The sequence below is a fragment of the Salvelinus alpinus genome, chromosome 9 (assembly GCF_045679555.1).
Source record: "Salvelinus alpinus chromosome 9, SLU_Salpinus.1, whole genome shotgun sequence".
Classification (NCBI taxonomy): domain Eukaryota; kingdom Metazoa; phylum Chordata; class Actinopteri; order Salmoniformes; family Salmonidae; genus Salvelinus; species Salvelinus alpinus.
The window spans coordinates 82752366-82777428 of NC_092094.1; the positions used below are offsets into that span (position 1 = coordinate 82752366).

Genomic DNA, 25063 nt, shown 5'->3' on the forward strand with positions numbered 1-25063 from the left:
TCGAAATCGCAACAAGCGGTTCTGTGAAAATTGAATTTAATCAGAAGCCGCTGCCAGATTTCTGGATTGGGCTGCGCTCAGAGTATCCTGCCTTGGCAAGTCGCGCTGTTAAGACACTGATGCCCTTTGCAAACACTTACCTATGTGAGAGTGGATTCTCGGCCCTCACTAGCATGAAAACTAAATGCATGCACAGACTGTGTGTGGGAAATGATTTAAGACTGAGACTCTCCAATACAACCCAACATTGCAGTTATGTGCAACCTTTCAAGCACACCCTTCTCATTAACCTGTGGTGAGTTATTCACAATTTCGATGAACAAATAAAGTTTTATATGTAAGATGGCTAAATAAAGAGCAAAATTATTGATTATTATTGTTATTATTATTATTTGTGCCATGGTCCTGTAAGAGCTCTTTGTCACGACCCGGCTCGTGGGAAGTGACAAACTCACACTCATTCTTATGTTTAATAAATGTATTGTATAGTGCGTGTGTGGCAGGCTTACAATGATGGCAAAAAACAACATTTGAGAGTACGCTGATCCTGGTGCTAGAGGGGGTACTCAGCTGGAGGTTGAATGTTTGAAGGGGTACGGGACTATAAAAAGTTTGGGAACCACTGCATACAACCCTAACCCTGATTACCCTCCTCCTGTCTCTTCCAGTATGTCCCTCCAGACCTATGCATCTGCAACTTTGTGCTGGAGCAGTCTCTCTCTGTGCGGGCCCTGCAGGAGATGCTTGCTAAGACTGGCCAGAACAGTGAAGGAGTGAGTACTGTCCCACTACCACAGCATCTATACACACACTCCTACCCCAGGGCAGACAGCAGAGAGGAGTATTTTCACAAGGTGCTCTCTGCGCAAAGGGAAACTACTGAACATCCCCTGTTTCACATTTTCCATTTGATTCATTTCAGGATTTCAGGGTCATGTTATGAAATAGTTTATTACGGTGACTGGAGTTGCCTCAGTTTTATGTTCGAACATTTTTTTTCTCTTTGAGGGAGATAAATGAGAGGAATTGGCCTATTACAATGGCCTGGAGACCTGGGCGCTGGGAGGTTGAGCCCTCCATGAATTGTAATGTGGATGAAAGTCGTCAAGAGGCAAAGTACCTCTTTGCTGCAGCTTTCCGGAAGTGTTTCTGCCCTGTGCTGGGAGGTTGACCATTTGATTAACAATGAGGCTGAAAAGAAAAGCTCTCAAAGCTACAGTATAATTTCCATTATAAAGTAGAATTGCTCTGTAGCTACCTTTTTTATACACCAGGCACAGAGAAGCAAACATGTCCAGATGACAGAGTCACTGTCGCGTACACACACGAGGTAATGGAGGCAATCTCATTGAATGGACATACATATGGACATTGTTGAGCAAGTTCATATGTGTATGTACTGTAGCTAATGTATTTGTAGTCAAAGCAGGTCTCTACACTACCTCCCTATCTCCTCTGAACAGGCAGTTATAGTAAGTACAAAGGATGAAAGACCTATTTCCTTAGTCCACAGTCATGTGTTTGGGACATTGTGATTACAAGGCAGCCCTACAGAAACACAGCATTACCACGCTGCTCTCGCCATGCTCCTCTTGCAGGGAGCAACCTAAACGCTGCTTGTCCTAAAATGTCATGTTTAATGTTTCAGAGGAAGGATGGTGGGTAGATATGAAAATATGCTAATTTCTCACCCATTTTGGTATGATGCCGTACTTTTCCAGGTTGCAGTGCTGTACTGATCTTACTTCTGTATCTTTCTGAAATGAGTATAAAGAATTTGTTTCAGTGTGCCTCTGGTCTTTCGGTAGTTCATTACCAGTTGCAGGATGTTGTATTTTAGTGATAACAGTATATTGTATCAGTAGAGTGAGCCAAGAATTTATAATTACTAGATCATTTATCATCTCATTCCTCTGTGGTCAGTTGTATTCTCATTTATTTTAATAGACAGATAAGTAAAGCATTTCTGATACAGTGATCTTAATTGGTACAATCATTTCTGTTAAAACTGTGCTGTTCTTTGCGAACATTTGCTCTTGGTTTTCATTAGTCAGCTGTAACAGAGCTGTGCTGTTACCATTGCTATGTTCATCCATTGTGTTCTGTTCATCTCTCCACCTGTTAGCCTCGAGGAAAGGACCGATGGGTATGTTCACCATTCATTCCATTCTCCTCTCCTGTCACCTCTCTAGCGCATGGCTGTTTAGTCATGCTAGCAGCTTGCTCTCCCATTTTCATTGGAAATGTATCCTAGGGTTACAACAGTCCCTTCAGGAAAAAAAATAGATTCCCCACAGAAAGCTAGTGTGTTTTTATATGCAAACATGAATGCGTATGCTGCTGAAATGTCTAATGACATTATGGATTTATTTAAAGAAGTGAGTCGATTTGTGTCACAGCACTTAGCAACATGACAAAGACAAATGGAACCGGGTATAGACTTGCCATACAAATGGTCTCGCTCAACATTTACTGCTCACATTTCTTCTGGCCAAAGAGAACGTGCTACACCTCTCCTGGATTAACATCAGATGAATGTCAGTCTTCAGTCCTTCCTTAGGGGATTTAGAAGTAAGTCCAGAATCCCTGAATATTACCAACAAATTCTTACCTGTTCACAAATTCTGCACCTAACTTCAGGCATACAATAGTGAGCTACATTACATGAATTATGACTGTAGAAATCAATACACTGACATTTAGAAGGATTCAAAAAAGAGTTATTATATTTGGGAAGTGAAGCAACCCCAACTCGTTGTTGCCTTGCCAAACTGCTAATGATAGGAAGAATTTCCATAATTTAAGCTGTGGATCTTCGTACTCTTTGAGTTGAGTTCAAAGATAAATGGACTTGTCAATGCTGCAGCTTAGCGACCACACTGGACTCCAGATGATGGGGAATTAAAAAATCAAGCCTGATTGGTTCCATCACGGCTGTGTGAACTGGAAAAGCCCTTTGGCAAGAGCAAAGCACAGGCAGACTTGGCCTTCATGAGCGCTTAATGTGCCCTTAAAGCTTAGTGAGACGTTTTCAAGTGAAACTGCTTGTTTGCAATAGCTAAGTTGCTTTCTACGTGCCACTCTTAACCCCCTTGCATCTACACTTGTGTAGTAACTTCATTTAACATGACCAGTTCAATATAACCAGAGGGAAGGCCTTTAATCACTGTTTCTCCTTGATGCACTATTGTCCTCTCTCTAAGGAATGCTGTGGAGACTGATTCAGACCTGGTCTGGAGAAAACATTTGAACACTGGGTTTTATCTCCGTAAATTCTCTCTCCTCATATGCATCTCTTTTCACTAACCCTCTCCATTCCTCTGTTCCTGCTCCAAATTGTCAATGGAGGAAACACCACGAAGGGAAAATAGTAGTTGAATGTGTCATGATTCTGGAATCAATATTCTGTCATTGAGCAGATGAGCTACAGTGGAGGGTATTGACTTAAAGAAGAAATAACTTATTGATATACCGTATTCAGCTGGTCTCTACTAATAGGCAGGGATTCCTTAAAGTGGAATAGGATCTTAGTAATGGTATTTCGGACTAATATTTGTGTTTGTTTGAGGGGTTATAGATATTGTGAACACACAAGGCTCAGAAAACCGTTGCAGAAGTAAGCTATCAAACATCCATTTAGCTCCGTTTCAGCTAGTGACCCCAAATGGAATTCTGTGTGAAGTTCCTCTAACGTGTCCAAATAGAGCAGTGAACACACTTGTGATTTCATAACTTTGTTTACTGGGCTAAGGATCAAAGGTCAATCTGTCGGAGTCAGTGACTGAAGTGCCCAGGGTGAGTCAGGGTAAGGCAGGGTGAAGCTGATACCCTGTGGCAGGGCAGCGTGTGCAGTGGTATTTCAGTGCCACCTTTGAGAGAAACCCCATTGCTGTCACCCTGGTGGCTGCTGCATAAACGCAGGGGGGTGACGTGCTGCTAAAGGTCACGATTTCTCAATTGATGTCAGCATGTCATCTCCTGGCAACAGCTGGGGGGGAGATCGTTTCCCCCCGCCTTAGATCAAATAGCCTTTCCCCTTCTGGGCCAGGGACGCTAGGGACAGAGGAATCTGAGGCTGCCACAGCTGTGGATGGTGTGAGGTTAGGATAAATGTTATGTTTAGAGCTGGTCTAGTTCTCTCAGATTGTGTTGAGTTGAATGCAGCGGGATATGCCCGATGCACATTAAACTATCCCTCAGGAAGCCTGAACAGCCTGACATGGTGCTGGCACTGCTGCAGTCTGATAATCCATGGCAACTGCATTGAACTGGAGGCTATTGTCTTAGCAAAAGCAGCACAGATACAGGGTGCACGGTGTGTTTGGTTAAGAAGACACTGGCATGCAAAATCTATTATGTCACAAATAAGATCTTGCACAGCACGTCACCGTCTATGATTGACCAACAGAGACTATACGCAGTTTACAATACTGTGGATAGGACAGAAGGAGACAAACTCATATATTTTCTTTAACTTACATACCCTTCTCAGTAATGTAACTTTCTCTTACCTTACTGCTCCATAGAGGCTCATAAGAAAGGTGAGTAACACATGGTTGCCTGCAGAACGAAGGGACAGGTTTGCAAGCAGAGCCCAAGTAGTGACCTCACATCACTCTTTCCCCTACCCATCTCCTCAAACTGCTGTGAAACCGCAGTGGAACCTTGTGTCTTTTCTCTCCTAGTGCTTTCGTCACAAACCAGACCCTTCTTACTGTAACACAAGGTCTTTGTTACCAACGCATTAGAGGCAGAGAGCTCTCTCTTTCTCACCCCCCTTCCTTTTTACCTGCAGCCGTGTGACGATCATCTGTATTCTTCTCCATGGATACAGGGAGCAGGCGTATCCCCTGAGTGACATGTCTGACTGCATGCTTTCAGTGTTGTGTTGTGGACTTCAGGACCGTCGTCAGAGAGGAGAGTACAGGCTGAGAGGGGCAGGCTGGGTCAGTCTGTGGCCCCCTGCCTTGTGTGAAGTCATCATAGTCTTAGTTCTCTAACTGTGATGCAGATGGAGAGAGAGAGAGTGAAAGGGAGAGACAGAGAGGTCACGGGGGACATCCTGTCTTATAGTGTGTCTGGTGTGTGATGGGTGTTGTGCTGTCTCCACAGGCGGCTCAGGGTGGTGGACACAGAACACTTCTGTATGGACACGCCATCCTCCTGAGGCACTCCTTTAGCGCTATGGTGAGACTGCACTGCACGCACACTCTCATACGATACCCAAGGACCGGGGACTGTTTTGTCATTATTCTATGTGTTACTATTTCATAGTTACTGTTTTATCACATTTGATAGGAATATTTGTTGCATATGTCGTACTGATATTTGTTCCAGTTCTGAATGCTACAGCAGAGTTGTGTGACTCTTTTGATCATCGTTTTCATGTTGCTTTGATGTGTATCTATACATTGCAGTATCTGACCTGTTTGAAGACTTCAAGGTCACAGACAGATAAGCTGTCCTTTGATGTGGGGCTGCAGGAGGACTCAACAGGTAAAACCTCCTCTATCTGGCTCTAGGGTCACTAGCACACAGTCACTTATAGCTGGGGTTCTGACTGGGACTTCGACTCATGTAGGATTTGACCTGCCCCAGTATTCATTTCAGATTCTCTTAAGCACTGCATGAAAAGAGGGATTTACGGTTTCCTATATTGTAGGAAATGTACCACATTTGCAGAGATTTCAGTTATTTATTCCCTAGGATATGTCCCCTGAAAACATTCCTAGCAGACTAAAATAAATGTCTTCGATTGGCTCTTTGTCACAATGTCGAGGCTCAGCTCATTTGTCTCATAGAGATGTATAAGATGGTCTGGCTCTCCACCTATTGGAAGTCTGGTTGCTATGGTGCTTATGTTAAGTGTGAGTGGGCTTACAGTATATTAGAGTTTGTGTGAATACATTTGTGTGTATTAAATGTAATTACGTGTCTAAGCTGTGCTCGCTTGTGTGTGTTGCTTTCACCGTTGTCATCTATCCCCAAACAGTAGTTACAGGTTCAACTTTCTGTGTATGTACACTGAACAAGAATATAAACGCAACAATTTCAATTTCAATGATTTTACTGAGTTACAGTTCATATAAGGAAATCAGTCAATTGAAATAAATGTATTAGGCCTGACTCTATGGATTTCACATGACTGGGAATACAGATATGCATATGTTGGTCAGAGATACCTTAAAAAAAACAGGTAGGGGTGTGGATCAGAAAATCAGTCAGTATCTGATGTGACCACCATTTGCCTCATGCAGCGCGACACATCTCCTTCACATAGAGTTGATCAGGCTGTTGATTGTGGAATGTTGTCCCACTTCTCTTCAATGGCTGTGCGAAGTTGCAAAATATTGGTGGGAACGGGAAACACGCTGTCATACACATCGATCAACAGCACCCCAAACATGCTCAATGGGTGACATGTCTGGTGAGTATGCAGGCCATGGAAGAACTGGGACATTTTCAGCTTCCAGGAGTTGTGTACAGATCCTTGCAACATGGGGCCGTGCATTATCATGCTGAAACATGATGTGATGGCGGGGGATAAATGGCACGACAATGGTCCTCCAGGATCTCATCACGGTATCTCTGTGCATTCAAATTGTACTCAATAAAATGTACAAGCTTATGCTTGCCCATACCATAACCCCACCACCACCATGGGGCACTCTGTTCACAACGTTTGGCATCAGCAAACCACTCGCCCACACGATGGCATACACGCTTTCTGCCATCTGCCCGGTACAGTTGAAACCGGTGCTTGCGTGGTTACACGTGGTCTGCAGTTGAGGCCGGTTGGACATACTGCCAAATTCTCTACAACAATGTTGGAGGTGGCTTATGATAAAGAAATGAACATTCAGTTCTCTGGCAACAGCTCTGGTGGACATTCCTGCAGTCAGCATGCCATTTGCATGCTCCCTCAAAACTTGAGATATTTGTGGCATTGTGTTGCGTGACAAGACTGCACATATTAGAGTGGCCTTTTATTGTCCCCAGCACCAGGTGCACCTGTGTAATGATCATGCTGTTTAATCAGCTTCTTGATATGTCAGGTGGATGGATTATCTTGGCGAATGGAACATTTTACGTATTTTTTTATTTCAGCTCATGACACAGGAGACCAACACTTTACATGTTCTGTTTATATTTTTGTTCAGTGTATATATTTTTGTTTTTTTTGTGCAAAAATAGTCGTTTGAACTTAAACAACTAAAACCAGGAAAAAAACCCAGTGTAGAAATGATAATGAACCTACATTTTTTATAATTTAATCTCTGAACTATTTTTCTTCAATAACAGTATTTTTAATATGGAATATAGCAGCGCAGTTTGTGGATTTGGTTGATTTTGTGGTCTCAAACCAGTGAACTTATTAACATTCTTCATCAGGAAATTGGGCAAAATATAATTATTGACAATGAAAAAGATGGGAATGTTGTTCCCTTGTCATATAATTGCTACATTTACTATCAATATAGCATTAAAAATAGTTTTCCAGATTGCATTTAGCCCCCAAAAATTGGGATGTGAATATTGGGTTGCGACTGAGACAACCTGGTTCAATTTGGGCCCTGATGCAAAACCAATTGAGAACCACTGATGTAGATCATAGATTTATAAATAACATTATTCAGGCATGTGACCCCACCAGTGTTTCTGTGCTCCGTCAGGTGAAGCCTGTTGGTGGACCATCCATCCTGCTTCCAAACAGAGGTCAGAGGGCGAGAAGGTACGCATCGGAGATGACCTCATCCTTGTCAGCGTGTCATCAGAACGATACCTTGTGAGTACACCCTCAGTCTATAAACATTTCATTAAGAATAATACATATAGGCTATTTAAAGTGTCCATCCCCATTGAACAGTCCCATAATGCCATTCAATCCTGTAGGTTAGCCAAAGATTGTAGATCGTGTTCTTGGACTGAAGGTGTCTCCCTCCCACACAGTTCAATCTGTCCATTAAAGCAGACCAGACATTTGGGATAGGAAGCTAAGAAAGAGCAGGGGAAGGCCACGCATGTAGAGCTGGGATGGCGAGAGCAATACTGTCAAACTGAACAGCTACTGTACCCTACCTTACTCTGTCCCCTATCCCTCCTTCCCTACACTGTGCAGCCTGGCCAGCCCTGCTCCCCTGTTCCTCTTCAGGCCCGTCTATGAGTATCTCCCAGACCCAGACATCCCTGTGTTATTCCCACTGTGTGGGCCTCAGCGCCTTGGCATGCTGGGCCTGGAAAACATCTCCAGCATGACGCAGGGAGAGTGTGACAACAGCCAGCCCAGCCAAGCCCATGTTTATGGGCCTTCAGTAGGGGTATGGCAGCCCTCGCTAAGCCAGAGTCCCACTATCATGTTACTGTTACTGCCACGGCTCCGGGCTCTTCTGTCACCAGTGAGATGCTCCCTCTAACCAGGCCTACAGCACCTCCAGGTCCAGTAATGGAGGAGGGAGGTGGAGAGTTCCCCAAGTGTCTGGCGCATGCACACACAAACCCAGAACCCTAGAAACTGGCAGATTCCCGAGTCCACTCTCCAGTGCCAGCCTCTCTCCAGTTTGATGAATGATTCTAAATCTACTTCAGTGATAACAGCCTTCCTATCACACCCTCCAATGCATGCATAGACAAACCTCTGAGTTGTAGCCTGGCCCAATTCCTTGAATCAAACTGGGTATTTGACATAGGCCCTGCAGTATAGGCCTACTGATAGTGTGTCCCATACTGTAGTTCTTGATAGTGTGTGTAACATAATGTTCCTCTGTTTTCACCAGCACCTGTCCATCTCCAATGGCAACATCCAGGTGGACGCGTCCTTCATGCAGACTCTGTGGAACGTCCACCCCACCTGCTCCGGCAGCAACGTGGAGGAGGGTAGGTCCAACGGTTCATTTAGCGTCACTGGCTTATAATGTTGTTTGAAATGTTGTGGGTATAAATTAAAGGTGCTGTTAATCCATCCTCCTAAAGGTTACCTGCTGGGTGGCCATGTGTTGCGTCTGTTCCATGGTCATGATGAGGTTTTGACCATCCCAGGGTCTGACCAGAGTGATGAACAACAGAGGTGAGACCTACAGCTGGGAAACGGCTAAAAAGACTCTTAAGAAATTAGTTTTCCCCTTAGTCTGTTGTGAATGTGACCTAAAATCAAATCAGGCTAATTTGTCTGGCTGACGCTGGGTCTGTCACTACTCAGTGTGAAGCTGGGTCTGAGAGAAGCACAGAAAAATGTCTGCCTTGCTTTCTATAGTCACACAGCGCTAGTGATGACAGCCAGCAAGGTAGCAGAGGGAAATGGCACATGGGGGTCAGGGAGACAGTGCTCTAGTCCGTATAAACATGGCCAGGCGCCGAAGACATGTGAAGGACTCTTCATCTTCCTCCCAGTCCCACTGTCAATTTTTAGCTCACTGTTTGTGTGTGGCAATAATATGCTGCTGAATAAATATTGGTTGTCAGCCTTGGCTTTCTGCTTAGTCCTTGAAAGGGAGCATTTTCTTAAGACCTTACATTTTCATAAAGGTCCATCAAACATAGTCCAAACAGTCAACAAGGACCATGAAAGATCCTTTTTATCTCTGGAGCCAGTCACCCACATCATTATTAGACAGTGTTGCTCTCGGTCTCCGTTGGTTACGTGGGTGTCCTGGATGAAGGATGTGCGCTGGTGCCGGGAGGGTAAATATTAAGGTTCATCTGAGGTCCCATTCTGAGCCTTCCTTCCTCTGACCTGATATCACTGTGACAGAAGGGAATAAAGCAGTCAGAGATGGAATCCTGCTAAAGTCATAAAACATGACCTTGAGACCATTATGAGCCTGTGGCAGTATTAAAACATTGCAGTGATCCAGACCTTTCATGCACCTCTCGTGCCCCCAGGATAGTGAACTATGAGACGGGGAATGCAGGAGCCAAGGCCAGGTCTCTGTGGAGGCTGGAGCCTCTCAGAATCAGGTGAGTTCAGCTCTTTTTATTCCCTCCATTTTCTCTCTATTTGTTCTTTCTCTCCCTCCCTCCCCGCCTCCCTCTGCGCCGACTCACTTTGATGTTTCATTATGCTTTTTGACACCAGCCATTTGTAAAGTATTTGAAAGATTCAATATCACTTTCCTCTCAGATATGCCCTGCACTGTCAGATCTGGAATTTGTCATCCATGTTTAATCTGCTATGACTTTGACACAGTTTTGTTTTGATGTAAGCAACTGGGCAATGTCTAGTCATAAAAATGGGTATTACATGCCTAATTATTTAGGTGTTTTCAGCCATTTAGTAATTATCTATGCACATGACATGATGCCAGCTACTTAACAGCTAGTCTGGCAGCTAGTTCATCATGTGTACACAAACTAATTAGGGGATATAATGCTTCTAGGGGCTTGTTGTTGTTCTTGATACCGTTGTGTGTGTGTGTGTGTGTGTGTGTGTGTGTGTGTGTGTGTGTGTGTGTGTGTGTGTGTGTGTGTGTGTGTGTGTGTGTGTGTGTGTGTGTGTGTGTGTGTGTGTGTGTGTGTGTGTGTGTGTGTGTGTGTGTGTGTGCGTCTCTGTGCCCCTGGACAGCTGGAGCGGGAGTCACATTCGCTGGGGTCAGCCCTTCCGTCTCCGCCACCTCACCACTGGGCACTACCTGGCCCTGACGGAGGAGAGGGGGGTGGTGCTGCAGGACCGGGAGAAGTCTGACACTTCCTCCACCGCCTTCTGCTTCAGAGCCTCCAAGGTCAGCGCTCAGGACCAGCTATATCTCTCACACACACATGCAGGCATACACGTACGCACACACACAAGCACGCACGCACGGACGTACAAACACACACACACACACCTCAGACTGTCTCTCGATCACAAAGTTGCTCTAGAAAATGTATCGACTTGCGGCGCCATACCAACCAGGACAAGGGTATTTTAAGTCTGTTCTTGGCAAGGGTGTTTTAGATGTAGCCAGTGATTGGGAGCAATTAGTGACCTCCTACTTATGGATCAACAGCATGGTGTAACCCACCATATTACTGAGGCAGTTTATCATAGGCTTAATACACTTTACATTTCATACCTTTTCTATTGTGTCCGCTCTTAATGGGAAACACATTTATAGTGATTCATGGGGGCTTGCCTGTGGCCATCATCTGTGACTTGTTCAGTGATCTAGGCTATACGCACTGTATCTCCTCTTCTTGTCTCTTCCTCCGTCTGCCTCTATTAACCTAGACATCCTGGCGTGTGTAATATTATATAGAGATGTCAGTGCTCCTCCAGTCCTTGACCAGCCTGATACAGATCTGTCAGCATCTTTTATATTGCTTTTCATAGATCAAGTTCCCTCAACACTTTGCATAATCAAATGCATGATTTGAATAAAACTGCATACATTGTCTGTAGCCTGACTTGGAGACTTTCATCAAAGTTTCATTAAAACGGATGATGTGATATGTTGATGTGTTTGGATCCTTCCTTCCCTCCAGGAAAAGCTGGAGTCGAGCCCTAAGCGGGACATCGAGGGCATGGCGATGGCAGAGATTAAGTATGGGGACTCAATCTGCTTCGTCATGCATGTGGCTACAGGACTCTGGCTGTCCTACCAGGCGCCTGATGTAAAATCATCTCGCCTGGGCCCTCTCAAGAGACGGGTGAGACACCAATACACTGATTTATTTGTCAAATGTTTGATACAGTGAGAACTTGCTTTAAACATTTCTAGCCTAATGAATTAACTGACTTTCAACTTTCAGTGAGAATGGTTATGGTGGGACTATTACACTAGCAGTAATAAAACAAATCCCATTAAAAAAACAATTGACCAGAAGCACATGCAATAAATATAATGATATATATAAATATAATACATTCCAAAGGGTAGATGATGATTCTTTTGGTGGTTTTCTAGCTGATAGTTTTGAGAGAAGTGTAGTGCTTTCTCTGTAACTAAATAAAACACTGATCCAAATCCTCTGGCTGTAATGAATGAGATGTGACAGGATTGCAGTATCGGTGTGTGGGTAAAATCACTGGGGAAGCCAAGCCAGGGGACAAAAATACATATTACAATCGATGTGTTATGATAATTGCGTTGTTTGCTCTATAACTTGTCAGTTCATATGCCTTGCGACTGTGATATATAGGCCTAAAGCTGAGACAATAAGAAGACACTGGCAGAATAAATTCAACCACACCTTTGTTTCATCACTAAACCGGAGAGCAACATCTGTCCACGTAGCATATTGCATGTAACAAACAGTTACATAACCTACAGCATGGTCAATCAAGTTACTGTTTCCAATATTTTTTGGACTACTAAACAACTATTGATTTAGAATCAGAGTTGTCGCAAAGAAAACAGGAGCTGCCTCCACAATTCCAGCACCATTTCAACTTCAACAATTCAACATCATCAAATCACATATGCTTAGTCTAATACAGTGACTAGGGCTGTTACGGTGACCGTATTTCCGCCATACCGGCAGTCACGAGTCATGACCGCATTCAAATTCCATGTGACCGTTTAATCAGGGTAACTACACTTCAAGCTCTGATGTTGCTGATGGTCATTTGTATCCTACCAAACTTGCTAATTGCCTGGTACACTCAGCATTCTATTGTCCCTCTAATCACTCTGACATCAATACAAATGTGATTGAAAATCAAATCAAACATGAGCCCAGGTTGCGCAACATTTCTATAGGCTATGCAGTTGTGTGAGAAAACAGAGTTTTGATAGCCACTATTAAAAAGAGGAGGATCCCATCAGCTTTCTATAGGACAGGCTTACTATATTTATTTCTCAACTTTCCTAATATTAAGCACATAGCTTCGCTTTACAACAGGAGTGGCATTAAAATTAACCATGGTTTTTAAGTGGATAGATGACATGTATTTTTCCCCCCTGCCCCAGTTCTGAGACAGGTGCATGGTAATGGTCCATTCTAAATCAAAACTAATTTCACACATATATAATTTAGTATACAGTGCCTTTGGAAAATATTCAGAACCCTTGACTTTTTCCACGTTTTGTTACGTTGCAGCCTTATTCTAAAAAAAACTTTTTCCCTCAGCAATCTACACACAATATCGCATATTGAGAAAGCGAAAACAGGTTTTTAGAAATGTTTGCACATTTATTAAAAATAAAAAAACATATCTTATTTACATAAGTATTCAGGCAGTTTGCTATGAGACTCAAAATTGAGCTCAGGTGCATCCTGTTTCCATTGACCATCCTTGAGATGTTTCTACAACTTGATTGGAGTTCACCTGTGGTAAATTCAATTGATTGGACATTATTTGAAAAGGCACACACCTGTCTATATAAGTTCACACAGTTGACAGTGCATGTCAGAGCAAAAACCAAGCCATGAGGTTGAAGGAATTGTCCGTAGAGTTCCGAGACATGACTGTGTCATGGCACAGATCTGGGAAAGTATACCAAAATATTTCTGCAGCATTGAAGGTCCCCAAGAACACAGTGGCCTCCATCATTCTTAAACGGAAGAAGTTTGGAACCAACAAGACTTCCTAGAGTTGGCCCGCCCGGCCAAACTGAGCAATCGGGGGAGAGCTCTAGAGAGAGCTCTAGAGGTCCTCTGTGGAGATGGGAGAACCTTCCAGAAGGAAAACCATCTCTGCAGCACTCCACCAATCAGGCCTTTATGGTAGAGTGACTAGACGGAAGCCACTCCTCAGTAAAGGGCACATGACAGCCCGCTTGGAGTTTGCCAAAAGGCACATTAACATTCTCAGACCATGAGAAACAAGATTATCTTGTCTGATGAAACCACGATTGAACTCTTTGGCCTGAATATCAAGCGTCACGTCTGGAGGAAACCTGGCACCATCCCTTTCCGTGAAGCATGGTGGTGGCAGCATCATGCTGTGGGGATGTTTTTCAGCTGCAGGGTCTGGGAGACTAGTCAGGATCGAGGGAAAGATGAATGGAGCAAAGTACAGAGAGATCCTTGATGAAAACCCGCTCCAGAATGCTCAGGACCTCAGACTGGGGGCGAAGGTTCACCTTCCAACAGAACAATGACACTAAGCACACAGCCAAGACAACGCTGGAATGGCTTCTGGACAAGGTTCTGAATGTCCTTGAGTGGCCCAGCCAAAGCCTGGACTTGAACTCAATCGAACATCTCTGGAGAGACCTGAAAATAGCTGTGCAGCGAAGCCATCCAACCTGACAAAGCTTGAGAGGATCTGCAGAGAAGAATGGGAGAAATTCCCTAAATACAGGTCTGTCAAGCTTGTAGCGTCATACCCAAGAAGAGTCAAGGTTGTAATCGCTGCAAGGTTTTTCAACAAAGTACTGAGTAAAGGGTCTAAATGCATATGTAAATGTGATATCAGTTTTTAATTTTTAATAAGTTTGCTAACATAAAAACCTGTTTTTGTTTTGCAGTTATGGGGTATTGTGTGTAGGTTAATGAGGGGATAAAATTTTTTTTTTTTTTAGAGAGGCTGTAAAGTAATAAAATGTGGAGAAAGTCAAGTGGTCTGAATACTTTCCAAATGCACTGTATTAAGAATACTTATTTCAATCCATTTTTCTGCCATGCATAATATGCAGTAGACCATGTTTTGTATAACGGCACAATCATCATTTTTATTCAGGTTTTTCTTTCGGGCTTGGGCTCATAAGCCTATGCATAATTTCTAATATGTGAATGGGTGTTTTGAATTAATCATCACCTTAGAAAGCGCTGTGCATTTCATTGTGTTGGGCTTTGAAACAACAACCATGTTTTACACCGTTTCAACCTGCTGTTGAACTTCTTTCTTCAAATTGATCATCACAGTGAGGTGAGTTTTAAAAGTAAGATAGGCCTACTGTTTTGATGAGAAGTGTTTGATGTGATTTTAGATTGTATTTGCATTGATGTACCAGGCCATTAGCACCTGATGGAGGAACAATAGAGCCCTGAGTAGCAGGCCATTAGGACCTGATGGAACAATAGAGCCCTGAGTACCAGGCCATTAGGACCTGATGGAGGAACAATAGAACCCTGAGTACCAGGCCATTAGGACCTGATGGAACAATAGAGCCCTGAGTACCAGGCCATTAGGACCTGATGGAAGAACAATAGAGCCCTGAGTACCAGGCCATTAAGACCTGTTGGTAGTTAGCAAATTGGGTACTACCAAAGCATTTCCAGAGTGCATAAAAGGAGATTGTCGAATTTTACTGCGGCCATGACTTATGACTGCCGGTGTGGTGGTAATGTGGTCACTGCAACAGCCCTATGCCAGGACCATTCACAGTTGAGCTCACTCAGTTTAGCTTAACGCTGATTGGCTATTTACATTTTTTATTATTATTGCTTGCTGGCTTTCCCTGCATTCAATGCAAGGAAAGGCGGCAACATTGTCATACTCTTTTTGACCTGACAGCATCAGATAGATTGGTTACACATATAGAGACAGAGGGGCGCTGTTTCGCTCGCTCGGATACTTTCTCCGTTGAGATGCATTCAGCCTCTTGCAAATTGAAGGAAAATTATGAAACACAGAGACTAATGATAAATTTAGTCTTTTATAAAAAATTAAATATTGGTCAATGTTTTTGGGAAGCCTGGCTTTCCTTGGAATCCACGAATACACGCCACTGGAGGATTGTGCGATTATATGACAGTCCCTCAACTCCACAGCAATGCAGCCTAATAGCCTGTAATGTCAGCAGCACCTGTGTTACAGCCTAGCCATACTCAACACCGCTAATCAGGGGTTGCAACCAAAATTATTTTCCAATAGTTTAGTTCCGTTCCACAGTTCTGACCAGCAAAATAAAGTTCTGAACCGGTTCGAACCCCCCCAAAAGTACCAGTTTATTTAGTTCCTTTCTGTTCCTATTTTAATCTGTGGGATCGACATTAGTTTTTACATTTAGCTCATTAAATTACTCCACCAATCAGTGTGGATAGAGCAGCTTGCTATAGACAGGGCAAGCTAATTGTTTACATGCTTGATGGACAGACAAGTGTAGGGCGCGAGATGAAACTGAAATGTTGTGGGTGAGGAGCAAGCAAAAGAGAGGGATGGACATGGAGGAGGCTTGAAGCGCTTACCATCATGATATGACGTGCATTATAATGTGTTTAGGATATTAGTAGTAGGCCTATCATTCCTACTTCACTAAATTACATCATTATATACTAGCTACTTACTTATGGAGGAACTTTGAACATCCAAACATTGGCTCAACACCCTGGACCAGAGCTAATAAAAGCTTGTGTGTGCAGCGGCACCATCATTCAAAACACGTCATACCATTTTGTAGTTTATAAATCTAATGTGAAACGTGATAACTAATAGTATCCTTAACTAGCATAGATAAAGCTGACAGGCAGACACTGTGGGGAGAAGTTTCTGAGTGACAGAGTGAGTGCTTTGCATAGGCGCGTTGATAGCAAAAATAATGCTCCGAACTTAAAATAACGTTATTCACCGGTTCTCAAGATTTGAAAATAACAGTTCTGTTCTGGAACACTAGAGATAACTTTCATTCCTGGTTCTTTTAACTTTCCTTGAAAAATTCCGTTATTTTCCCGTTTTTGGTTCTATTCCCTGAACCGGTTCCAACCTCTGCTGCTAATCTGTCAACTTCTCCCTTTCTCTCCCTCCCTCTTTTCTTTCTTTCATTCTCTCTCTTTGCCCTCATCTTTCCTTCCTCCCTCTATTTCTCTCTTTTGCTCTCTGTCACTCTATTTCTCTCTCTCGCTACCCCCTTCTCCCTCCTTTGCCTACCCCCCCTTTCCCACTTTCCCTGTGTTCCCCCTCCAGGCCTGCCTCCACTCTGAGGGTCATATGGATGATGGGCTGACCTTGCAGCGGTGTCAGCACGAAGAGTCCCGTGCTGCTCGCATCATCCGTAACACCACCCGCCTCTTCAGTCACTTCATCAGGTACACCACCTCTAAACCACACAACTACAATTTTGGATGACGCTTATAGGTCATCCAAATGACCGTGATCACCGTAATAACCATTCGAATAGCAAAACAAATACAACTTATATTTAAACAGTGCCTTCAGAAAGTATTCACACCCCTTTACTTTTTCCACAGCCTGATTGTATTTTTTGTAAGATTACATTTGATATTTTATAAACAATACAAAACATACAAATAACAAACATCAACTACATGACACCTGCCCAGACCCACTAGTACACACCCCTCTCCAGCGCCCTCATCACTTTCCGGCACATGGCCTAAAACTGCACCATTTTGTTTCTCTCCGTAGCCCACGCACTTTCATTCGGTTTCTCCATTGTGTTAATGATGGCTGATTGATTGAAGTTTTTAGTATACGTGTTTTTCAAGATGAGTGATGAGAAGAGAATTGTCATGTCTTGAAATATTCAGACAGACGGATTAAAAGTAAGTTAACATTGTAATAATTTTTACAAAGTGAAAACATGTTTATTGAAAATGAAATGTAATGTAAGAGTCAATACTTTGTAGAAGCTCCTTTGGCAGCGACTAGAGCTGTGAGTTGTCTTGGGTATGTCTATCTCAGCTTTGCACATATGGATTTGGGGATTGTCTCCCATTCTTCCTTGCAGATTTTCTCCAGCTCTGTTAAGTTAGATGGGGAGCAATCTTCAAGTCTTTCCACCAATTTTCAATGAGATTCAGGTCTGGGGTTTGGTTGGGCCACTCAAGGACTTTCACACTCTTCTTCTGGAGCCATTCCAGCATTGCTTTGGCTGTATGCTTGGGGTCATTGTCCTGTTGGAACATAAATCTTTACCTCAGTCTAAGGTCATTTGCACTTTGAAGCAAGTTCTCATCAAGGATGTGCCTGTATTTGGCTCCATTCATTGTTGCATCTATCCTGAACAGTCTTCCAGTCCCTGCCGCCAAAAAGCATCCCCATAGCATGACGCTACCACCACCATGGTTCACAGTAGGGATGGTGTTAGATTGGTGATGAGCTGAGTTTAAAAAAATTCTCATCAGACCACAGAATCTTTTGCCTTTCATGTGCCTTTTTCTCAAGAGTGGCTTCCGTCTGGCCACTCTCTACCAGAAATCCCAGATTGGTGAAGTGCTGTAGAGACTGTTGTCCTTCTGGCAGGTTCTCCCATCTCAGCCAAGGAACTCTGTAGTTCTGTCAAAGTAATCACTGGGTTCTTGGCCACCTCTCTGACCAAGGTCCCTTTTTCCCTGTTTCTCAGTTTGGTTGGACGGACAGCTCTAGGCGGAGTCTGGGTAGTTCCATATTTTTTCAATTTCCAAATCATGGAGACCGCTGTGCTCTTGGAAACTTTCAACACTCTAGAAATGGTTTTATACCCTTCCCAAGATATATGCCTCATCACAATTCTATCTTGGAGATCTAAGGACAGTTTTTTTCAAGTCAAATCACAGTTCCTTGGACTTTTTGGTATAGTTTCCTCTCTGACATGCACTGTCAACTGTGGGACCTTATATAGACAGGTGTGTTTCTTACTAAATCATGTCCAAACAATTTAATTGACCACAGGTGGACTCCAATCAAGTTGTAGTGACATCTCAAGGATTCTCAAAGGAAATTGGATGCACCTGAGCTGAATCACTGCCAGAGCCCTGCAAAATGACCTCCAGCAGGCCACAAATGTGCATGTGTCTGCTCAAACGGTCAGAAACAGACTCCATGAGGGTGGTATGAGGGCCCGACGTCCACAGGTGGGGGTTGTGCTTACAGCCCAACACCGTGCAGGACGTTTGGCATTTGCCAGAGAACACCAAGATTGGCAAATTCGCCAATGGCGCCCTGTGCTCTTCACAGATGAAAGCAGGTTCACACGCACATGTGACAGACGTAACAGAGTCTGGAGACGCCGTGGAGAACGTTCTGCTGCCTGCAACATCCTCCAGCATGACCGGTTTGGCGGTGGGTCAGTCATGGTGTGGGGTGGCATTTCTTTGTGGGGCCGCACAGCCCTCCATGTGCTCGCAAGAGGTAGCCTGACTGCCATTAGGTACCGAGATGAGATCCTCAGACCCCTTGTGAGACCATATGCTGGTGCGGTTGGCCCTGGGTTCCTCCTAATGCAAGACAATGCTAGACCTCATGTGGCTGGAGTGTGTCAGCAGTTCCTGCAAGAGGAAGGCATTGATGCTATGGACTGGCCCGCCCGTTCCCCAGACCTGAATCCAATTGAGCACATCTGGTACATCATGTCTCACTCCATCCACCAACGCCACGTTGCACCACAGACTGTCCAGGAGTTGGCGGATGCTTTAGTCCAGGTCTGGGAGGAGATCCCTCAGGAGACCATCCGCCACCTCATCAGGAGCATGCCCAGGCGTTGTAGGGAGGTCATACAGGCACGTGGAGGCCACACACACTACTGAGCCTCATTTTGACTTGTTTTAAGGACATTACATCAAAGTTGGATCAGCCTGTAGTGTGGTTTTCCACTTTAATTTTGTGTGACTCCAAATCCAGACCTCCATGGGTTGATAAATTTGATTTCCATTGATCATTTTTGTGTGATTTTGTTGTCAGCACATTCAACTATGTAAAGAAAAAAGTATTTAATAAGAATATTTCATTCATTCAGATCTAGGATGTGTTATTTTAGTGTTCCCTTTATTTTTTTGAGCAGTGTAGATAAACTCAGCAAAAAAAGAAACGCCCCTTTTTCAGGACCCGGTCTTTCAAAGATAATTTGTAGAAATCCAAGAAACTTCACAGATCTTCATTGTAAAGGGTTTAAACACTGTTTCCCCTGCTTGTTCAATGAACCATAAACAATTAATGAACATGCACCTGTGGAATGGTTATTAAGACACTAACAGCTTACAGATGGAATAAACACCAAAAAACACCAAAAGAAAGATGCCCAGGGTCCCTGCTCATCTGTGTGAACGTGCCTTAGGCATGCTGCAAGAAGGCATGAGGACTGCAGATGTGGCCAGGGCAATAAATTGCAATGTCCATGCTGTGAGACACCTAAGACAGCGCTACAGGGAGACAGGACGGACAGCTGATCATCCTCACAGTGGCAGGCCACGTGTAGCAACACCTGCACAGGATCGGTACATCCAAACATTCCATTCCACATGTGGGACAGGTACAGGATGGCAACAACAACTGCCCGAGTTACACCAGGAATGCACAATCCCGCCATCAGTGCACAGACTCTCCGCAATAGGCTGAGAGAGGCTGGACTGAGGGCTTGTAGGCCTGTTGTAAGGCAGGTCCTCACCAGACATAACCGGCAACAACGTCGCCTATGGGCACAAACCCACCATCGCTGGACCAGACAGGACTGGCAAAAAGTCCTTTTCACTGACGAGTCACAGTTTTGTCTCACCAGGGGTGATGGTCAGATTCGCGTTTATCGTCGAAAGAATGAGCGCTACACCGAGGCCTGTACTCTGGAGTGGGATTGATTTGGAGGGTCCGTCATGATCTGGGGCGGTGTGTCACAGCATCATCGGACTGAGCTTGTTGTCATTGCAGGCAATCTCAACGCTGTGCGTTACAGGGAAGACATTCTCCTCCCTCATGCGGTACCCTTCCTGCAGGCTCATCCTGACATGACCCTCCAGCATGACAACGCCATCAGCCATACTGCTCGTTCTGTGCGTGATTTCTTGCAAGACAGGAATGTCAGTGTTCTGCCATGGCCAGCGAAGAGCTCGGATCTCAATCCCATTGATCACGTCTGGGACCTGTTGGATCAGAGGGTGAGTGCTAGGGCCATTTCCCCCCAGAAATGTCCGGGAACTTGCAGGTGCCTTGGTGGAAGAGTGGGGTAACATCTCACAGCAAGAACTGGCAAATCTGGTGCAGTCCATGAGGAGGAGATGCACTGCAGTACTTAATGCAGCTGGTGGCCACACCAGATACTGGCTGTTACTTTTGATTTTGACCCCTCCTTTGTTATGGGACACATTATTCCGTTTATGTTATTTACATGTCTGTGGAACTTGTTCAGTTTATGTGTCAGTTGTTGAATCTTGTTATGTTCATACAAATATTTACACATGTTTAGTTTGCTGAAAATAAATGCAGTTGACAGTAAGAGGACGTTTCTTTTTTTGCTGAGTTTATATTTTTTCCTCTCCTCTGCTCCTGACTGCATGTGCTGCTGTTGTAGCAGGGAGGAGGGCATTGCCTAGGCAACCGAAGACTTGTTTGCTACAACACTTTCCTTGTTTGAGCAAGGAGCAACAAAGTTTCATCACTTTGTGGAGTACATGTTACTATCGAGTCCATGTTACAGCAAAAAATGTACTCACCTGCACAAATGCCCGGCCGTCTCAGTTCAGACTTTATTTGTCACATGCTTCGTAAACAACAGGTTTATACTAACGGTGAAATTGTTACTTATGGGTAATTTTCCAACAATGCAGAGTTAAAGGTAAAACATAAATAAATGTATAAATAGAAATAGTAACACAAGGAATAAATACACAGTGAAAAACAAATATAAATAACATGGCTATGTACAGAATACGATGTGCAGAGGTACAAGGTTAGAGAATGACCGATACAGATTTTTTGGGGGGCCGATGGCGATACAGATTCTTTTGGGGGTCAAGGAGGCCGATGGCCGATATTTTAGGCCGCTATTCAATATCGTTACGTTTGAACATTTTGACGACAACATTTCCCAGAGACAGCCATTAATGCATCAATTTTAAAATAAAACAATACATTCAACTTTGTTTTTACAAATCTAACTACATAACAACATAATCATTTTATTTGAATGGTACATCTCTTGATCAACTGGCTAAATGAAGACGGCATAGGCCTACTCACAATACAGGTCAATGCATATTCAAAAGGAGTGCGTGCATTGAGTTATTGAGCTTGTTTTGGCAGATCAGTGGAGTCTGTCATCTGTAGCACCCTAATCTGTTTGCCTTCCATCTGTTACTTATATTAGCCTTCTGAGCAACACATTCTGCATGGAAGCATCACTCCAGCATGTCATGCCTGTATGGAAGGACATCATATAGAATGGGGTGGCAGGTAGCCTAGTGGTTAGAGCGTTGGGCCAGCAACCGAAAGGTTGCTAGATTGAATCCCCAAGCTGACGAGATAAAAAATATATCGTTCTGCCCCTGAACAAGGCAGTTAACCCACTGTTCCTAGGCCGTCGTTTTAAATAAGAATTTGTTCTTAATAACCTTTTGTCAATAGGGGGAGCTGTTAGCATTATTTTTTTTTTTACATTTCCAAATTAAACTGCCTCGTACTCAATTCTTGATCGTACAATATGCATATTATTGTTATTATTGGATAGAAAACAGTCTATAGTTTCTATAGGAGTTGAAATTTTGTCTCTGAGTGGTACAGAACAATTTCTACAGCACTTTTCATGACAGGGTTCAGATTTCAGAAATTTTTACCTCTGATCTGGGGTCTGTTTTTAAGGCGACAGTGAATGCTATGAAGAAACCGACACTGCCTACGTCTTCCTCTGGGTGTCTGTACGTCATCACGTTTTCAATGGAATCGATGGGACGTTCACAGCCATTATAAAAGACGAAAATGTACAGAGACCACCCTTTCTCAACGTGCGCCTGAAGCGTAAAGGACATCGGACCTGCCTCGTTCCAAATCGTTTTCTAACCAGCAGTATTTCTCCGGTCATGTTTTCAGTCGTTATAGTTGTTAAAAACATCATAATGTAGTGAATTTTAACCGTTTTATATCAATTTATATCCGTTTAGTGCGATTTTGAGGAATTTCTTTGTCGTGCACTCTGAAAGTTTGGACACGCTTTAGGGTGTCGGTCGTTGGTGATGGACATTTCGAAGGACAGAGGACATCTATCGACCAAAAGACGTTTATAACATAGAAAGGATACATTGCCCAAGAATATGATGGAAGATCAGCTCAAAGTAAGCAATATTTAATATGATAAACCGTGTTTCTGTCGAAATATTTTAAACGCATATATCGCCATTTTGTTTGGTATAGCTTCACTTGGCCAACCCTGTATTGAAAAGTAAGGATAATTTTAAAAATGTAAATCAGCGGTTGCATTAAGAACTAATTTGTCTTTCGATTCCTGTCAACCCTGTATTTTTTAGTCAAGTATATGATTAGCTTTTAATTAAACTAGATCACTCTGATAGATGACGTCAGACATATTGAGGCTTGATTTCCTAGTATTTTCATTGTGTAACCACGGTTTTGTATGGCTAAATATGCACCTTTTCGAACAAACTGTATATGTATGTTGTAAAATGATGTTACAGGAGTGTCATCGGAAGAATTCTGAGAAGGTTAGTGAAAAAATTAATATCTTTTGGCGGTGGTTACGTTATAGCGCTCTTTGGCTGGAATCGATGCTCTGGTAACGTTGGAACATGTAGTATGCTAACTTATCGATTTATTGTGTTTTCGCTGAAAAACGCTTAGAAAATCTGAAATATGGTCTGAAATCACAAGAACTGGGTCTTTCCATTGCTATGCTTTGTCTATTTTTATGAAATGTTTTATGATGAGTAAATTGGTCATACACGTTGCTCTATCTAGTAATTCTAGTGGATTTGTGATGGTCGGTGCAATTGTAAACTGTGATTTCTACCTGAAATATGCACTTTTTTCTAACAAAAACTATCCTATACCATGAATATGTTATCAGACTGTCATCTGATGGTTTTTTTTATAGGTTATTGGCTATCAATATCTTAGTTGAGCCGAATTGGTGATAGCACCTGAAGGAGTAAGAAACTGATGGAGTTAGAATAGTGGTGTATTTTGCTAACGTGTTTAGCTAATAGATTTACATATTTTGTCTTCCCTGTAAAACATTTTAAAAATCTGAAATGGTGGCTTTATTCACAAGATCTGTATCTTTCATCTGGTGTCTTGGACTTGTGATTTAATGATATTTAGATGCTACTATCTACTTCTGAAGCTATGCTATCTATGCTAATCAGTGTGTGGGGGGTGGGGGGTGCTCCCGGATCCGGGTTTCTGACTTGCCTAGTTAAATAGAGGTTAAATAAAAAATATAGGCACTCCTGTTAGTATGAGAATATAAAGTACCATCTATTCAATGCAAATGGGTCCAACTTAACGTCATGATTTGTGATCACGGATGCTTATGAAACTAGTATTTTTGTAATTTCCCGTGATTGGGAAAATTATTATTTTCAGCTGTCAGGATGCATCTCTAAACTCAGCTGCCAGGTCAAAATGTACTACTTCAGCTATGTCAGGAAATGGGCGTGTTATAACTTGATCCTACTGCTACTATTTGGAAAGAGCAAGGCTGTAACTTCACTCCCTTTCACATCTCCTCACATCTCTCTCCATGGCTCATATCTTGTGCTACTGTTGACTGGTACTATGAGAACTAGCTCAATGGCAATGACATTTGCCACCAAGCCATAAATGTGCATAATATCTGACAAGGAGAGCGAGGGTAGGCAAAAATATGAAACTAACATGCACGTTGTGTCTGAATGACTCAAATCTGCCCATACAGTGCCTTCAGAAAGTATGTACAGCCTTTGACTTTTTCCACATTTGTTGTGTTACAGCCTGAATTTAAAATTTGATTAAATTGAGATTTTTTTTGTCACTGGCCTACTACACACAATACCCTATAATGTCAAAGTGGAATGTTTTTTGAAATGTTTACAAATGAATAAAAAATGAAAAGCTGAAATGTCTTGAGTCAATAAGTATTCAACCCCTTTGTTATGGCAAGCCGAAATAACTTCCGGAGTAAAAATGTGCTTAACAAGTCACATTATAAATTGCATGGAATCTCTCTGTGCAATAATAGTGTTTAACATGATTTTTGAATGTCTACCTGATCTCTGTACCCCACACATGCAATTATTTGTAAGGTCTCTAAGTCCAGCGGTGAATTTCAAACACCGATTCAACCACAACTACCAGGGAGGTTTTCCAATGCCTCGCAAAGAAGGTCACCTATTGGTAGACATTGAATATCACTCTGAGCATGAAGTTAATAATTACACTTTAGATGGTGAACCAATCATTACAAAGATACAGGCTTCTTTCCTAACTCAGTTGCCGGAGAGGAAGTAAACCGCTCAGGGATTTCATCATGAGGCCAACGGTGACTTTTAAACAGTTAGAGTTTAA

The 25063-nt window shown here is 43.0% G+C and overlaps 1 protein-coding gene across 2 annotated transcripts in view; it reads left to right on the plus strand.

Moving 5' to 3' along the window:
- The window catches only part of LOC139530772 (ryanodine receptor 3-like), a 177282-nt gene that overhangs the window by 52644 nt on the left and 99575 nt on the right, over window positions 1-25063 (plus strand). For both annotated transcript variants that reach the window (XM_071327455.1, XM_071327456.1), the window contains exons 3-12: window positions 669-773; window positions 5113-5187; window positions 5418-5496; window positions 7674-7786; window positions 8775-8874; window positions 8971-9064; window positions 9880-9954; window positions 10559-10715; window positions 11458-11622; window positions 16766-16887. In XM_071327455.1, coding sequence (XP_071183556.1) covers window positions 669-773; window positions 5113-5187; window positions 5418-5496; window positions 7674-7786; window positions 8775-8874; window positions 8971-9064; window positions 9880-9954; window positions 10559-10715; window positions 11458-11622; window positions 16766-16887 — 1085 coding nt within the window. The remainder of the gene's footprint in view (window positions 1-668; window positions 774-5112; window positions 5188-5417; window positions 5497-7673; window positions 7787-8774; window positions 8875-8970; window positions 9065-9879; window positions 9955-10558; window positions 10716-11457; window positions 11623-16765; window positions 16888-25063) is intronic.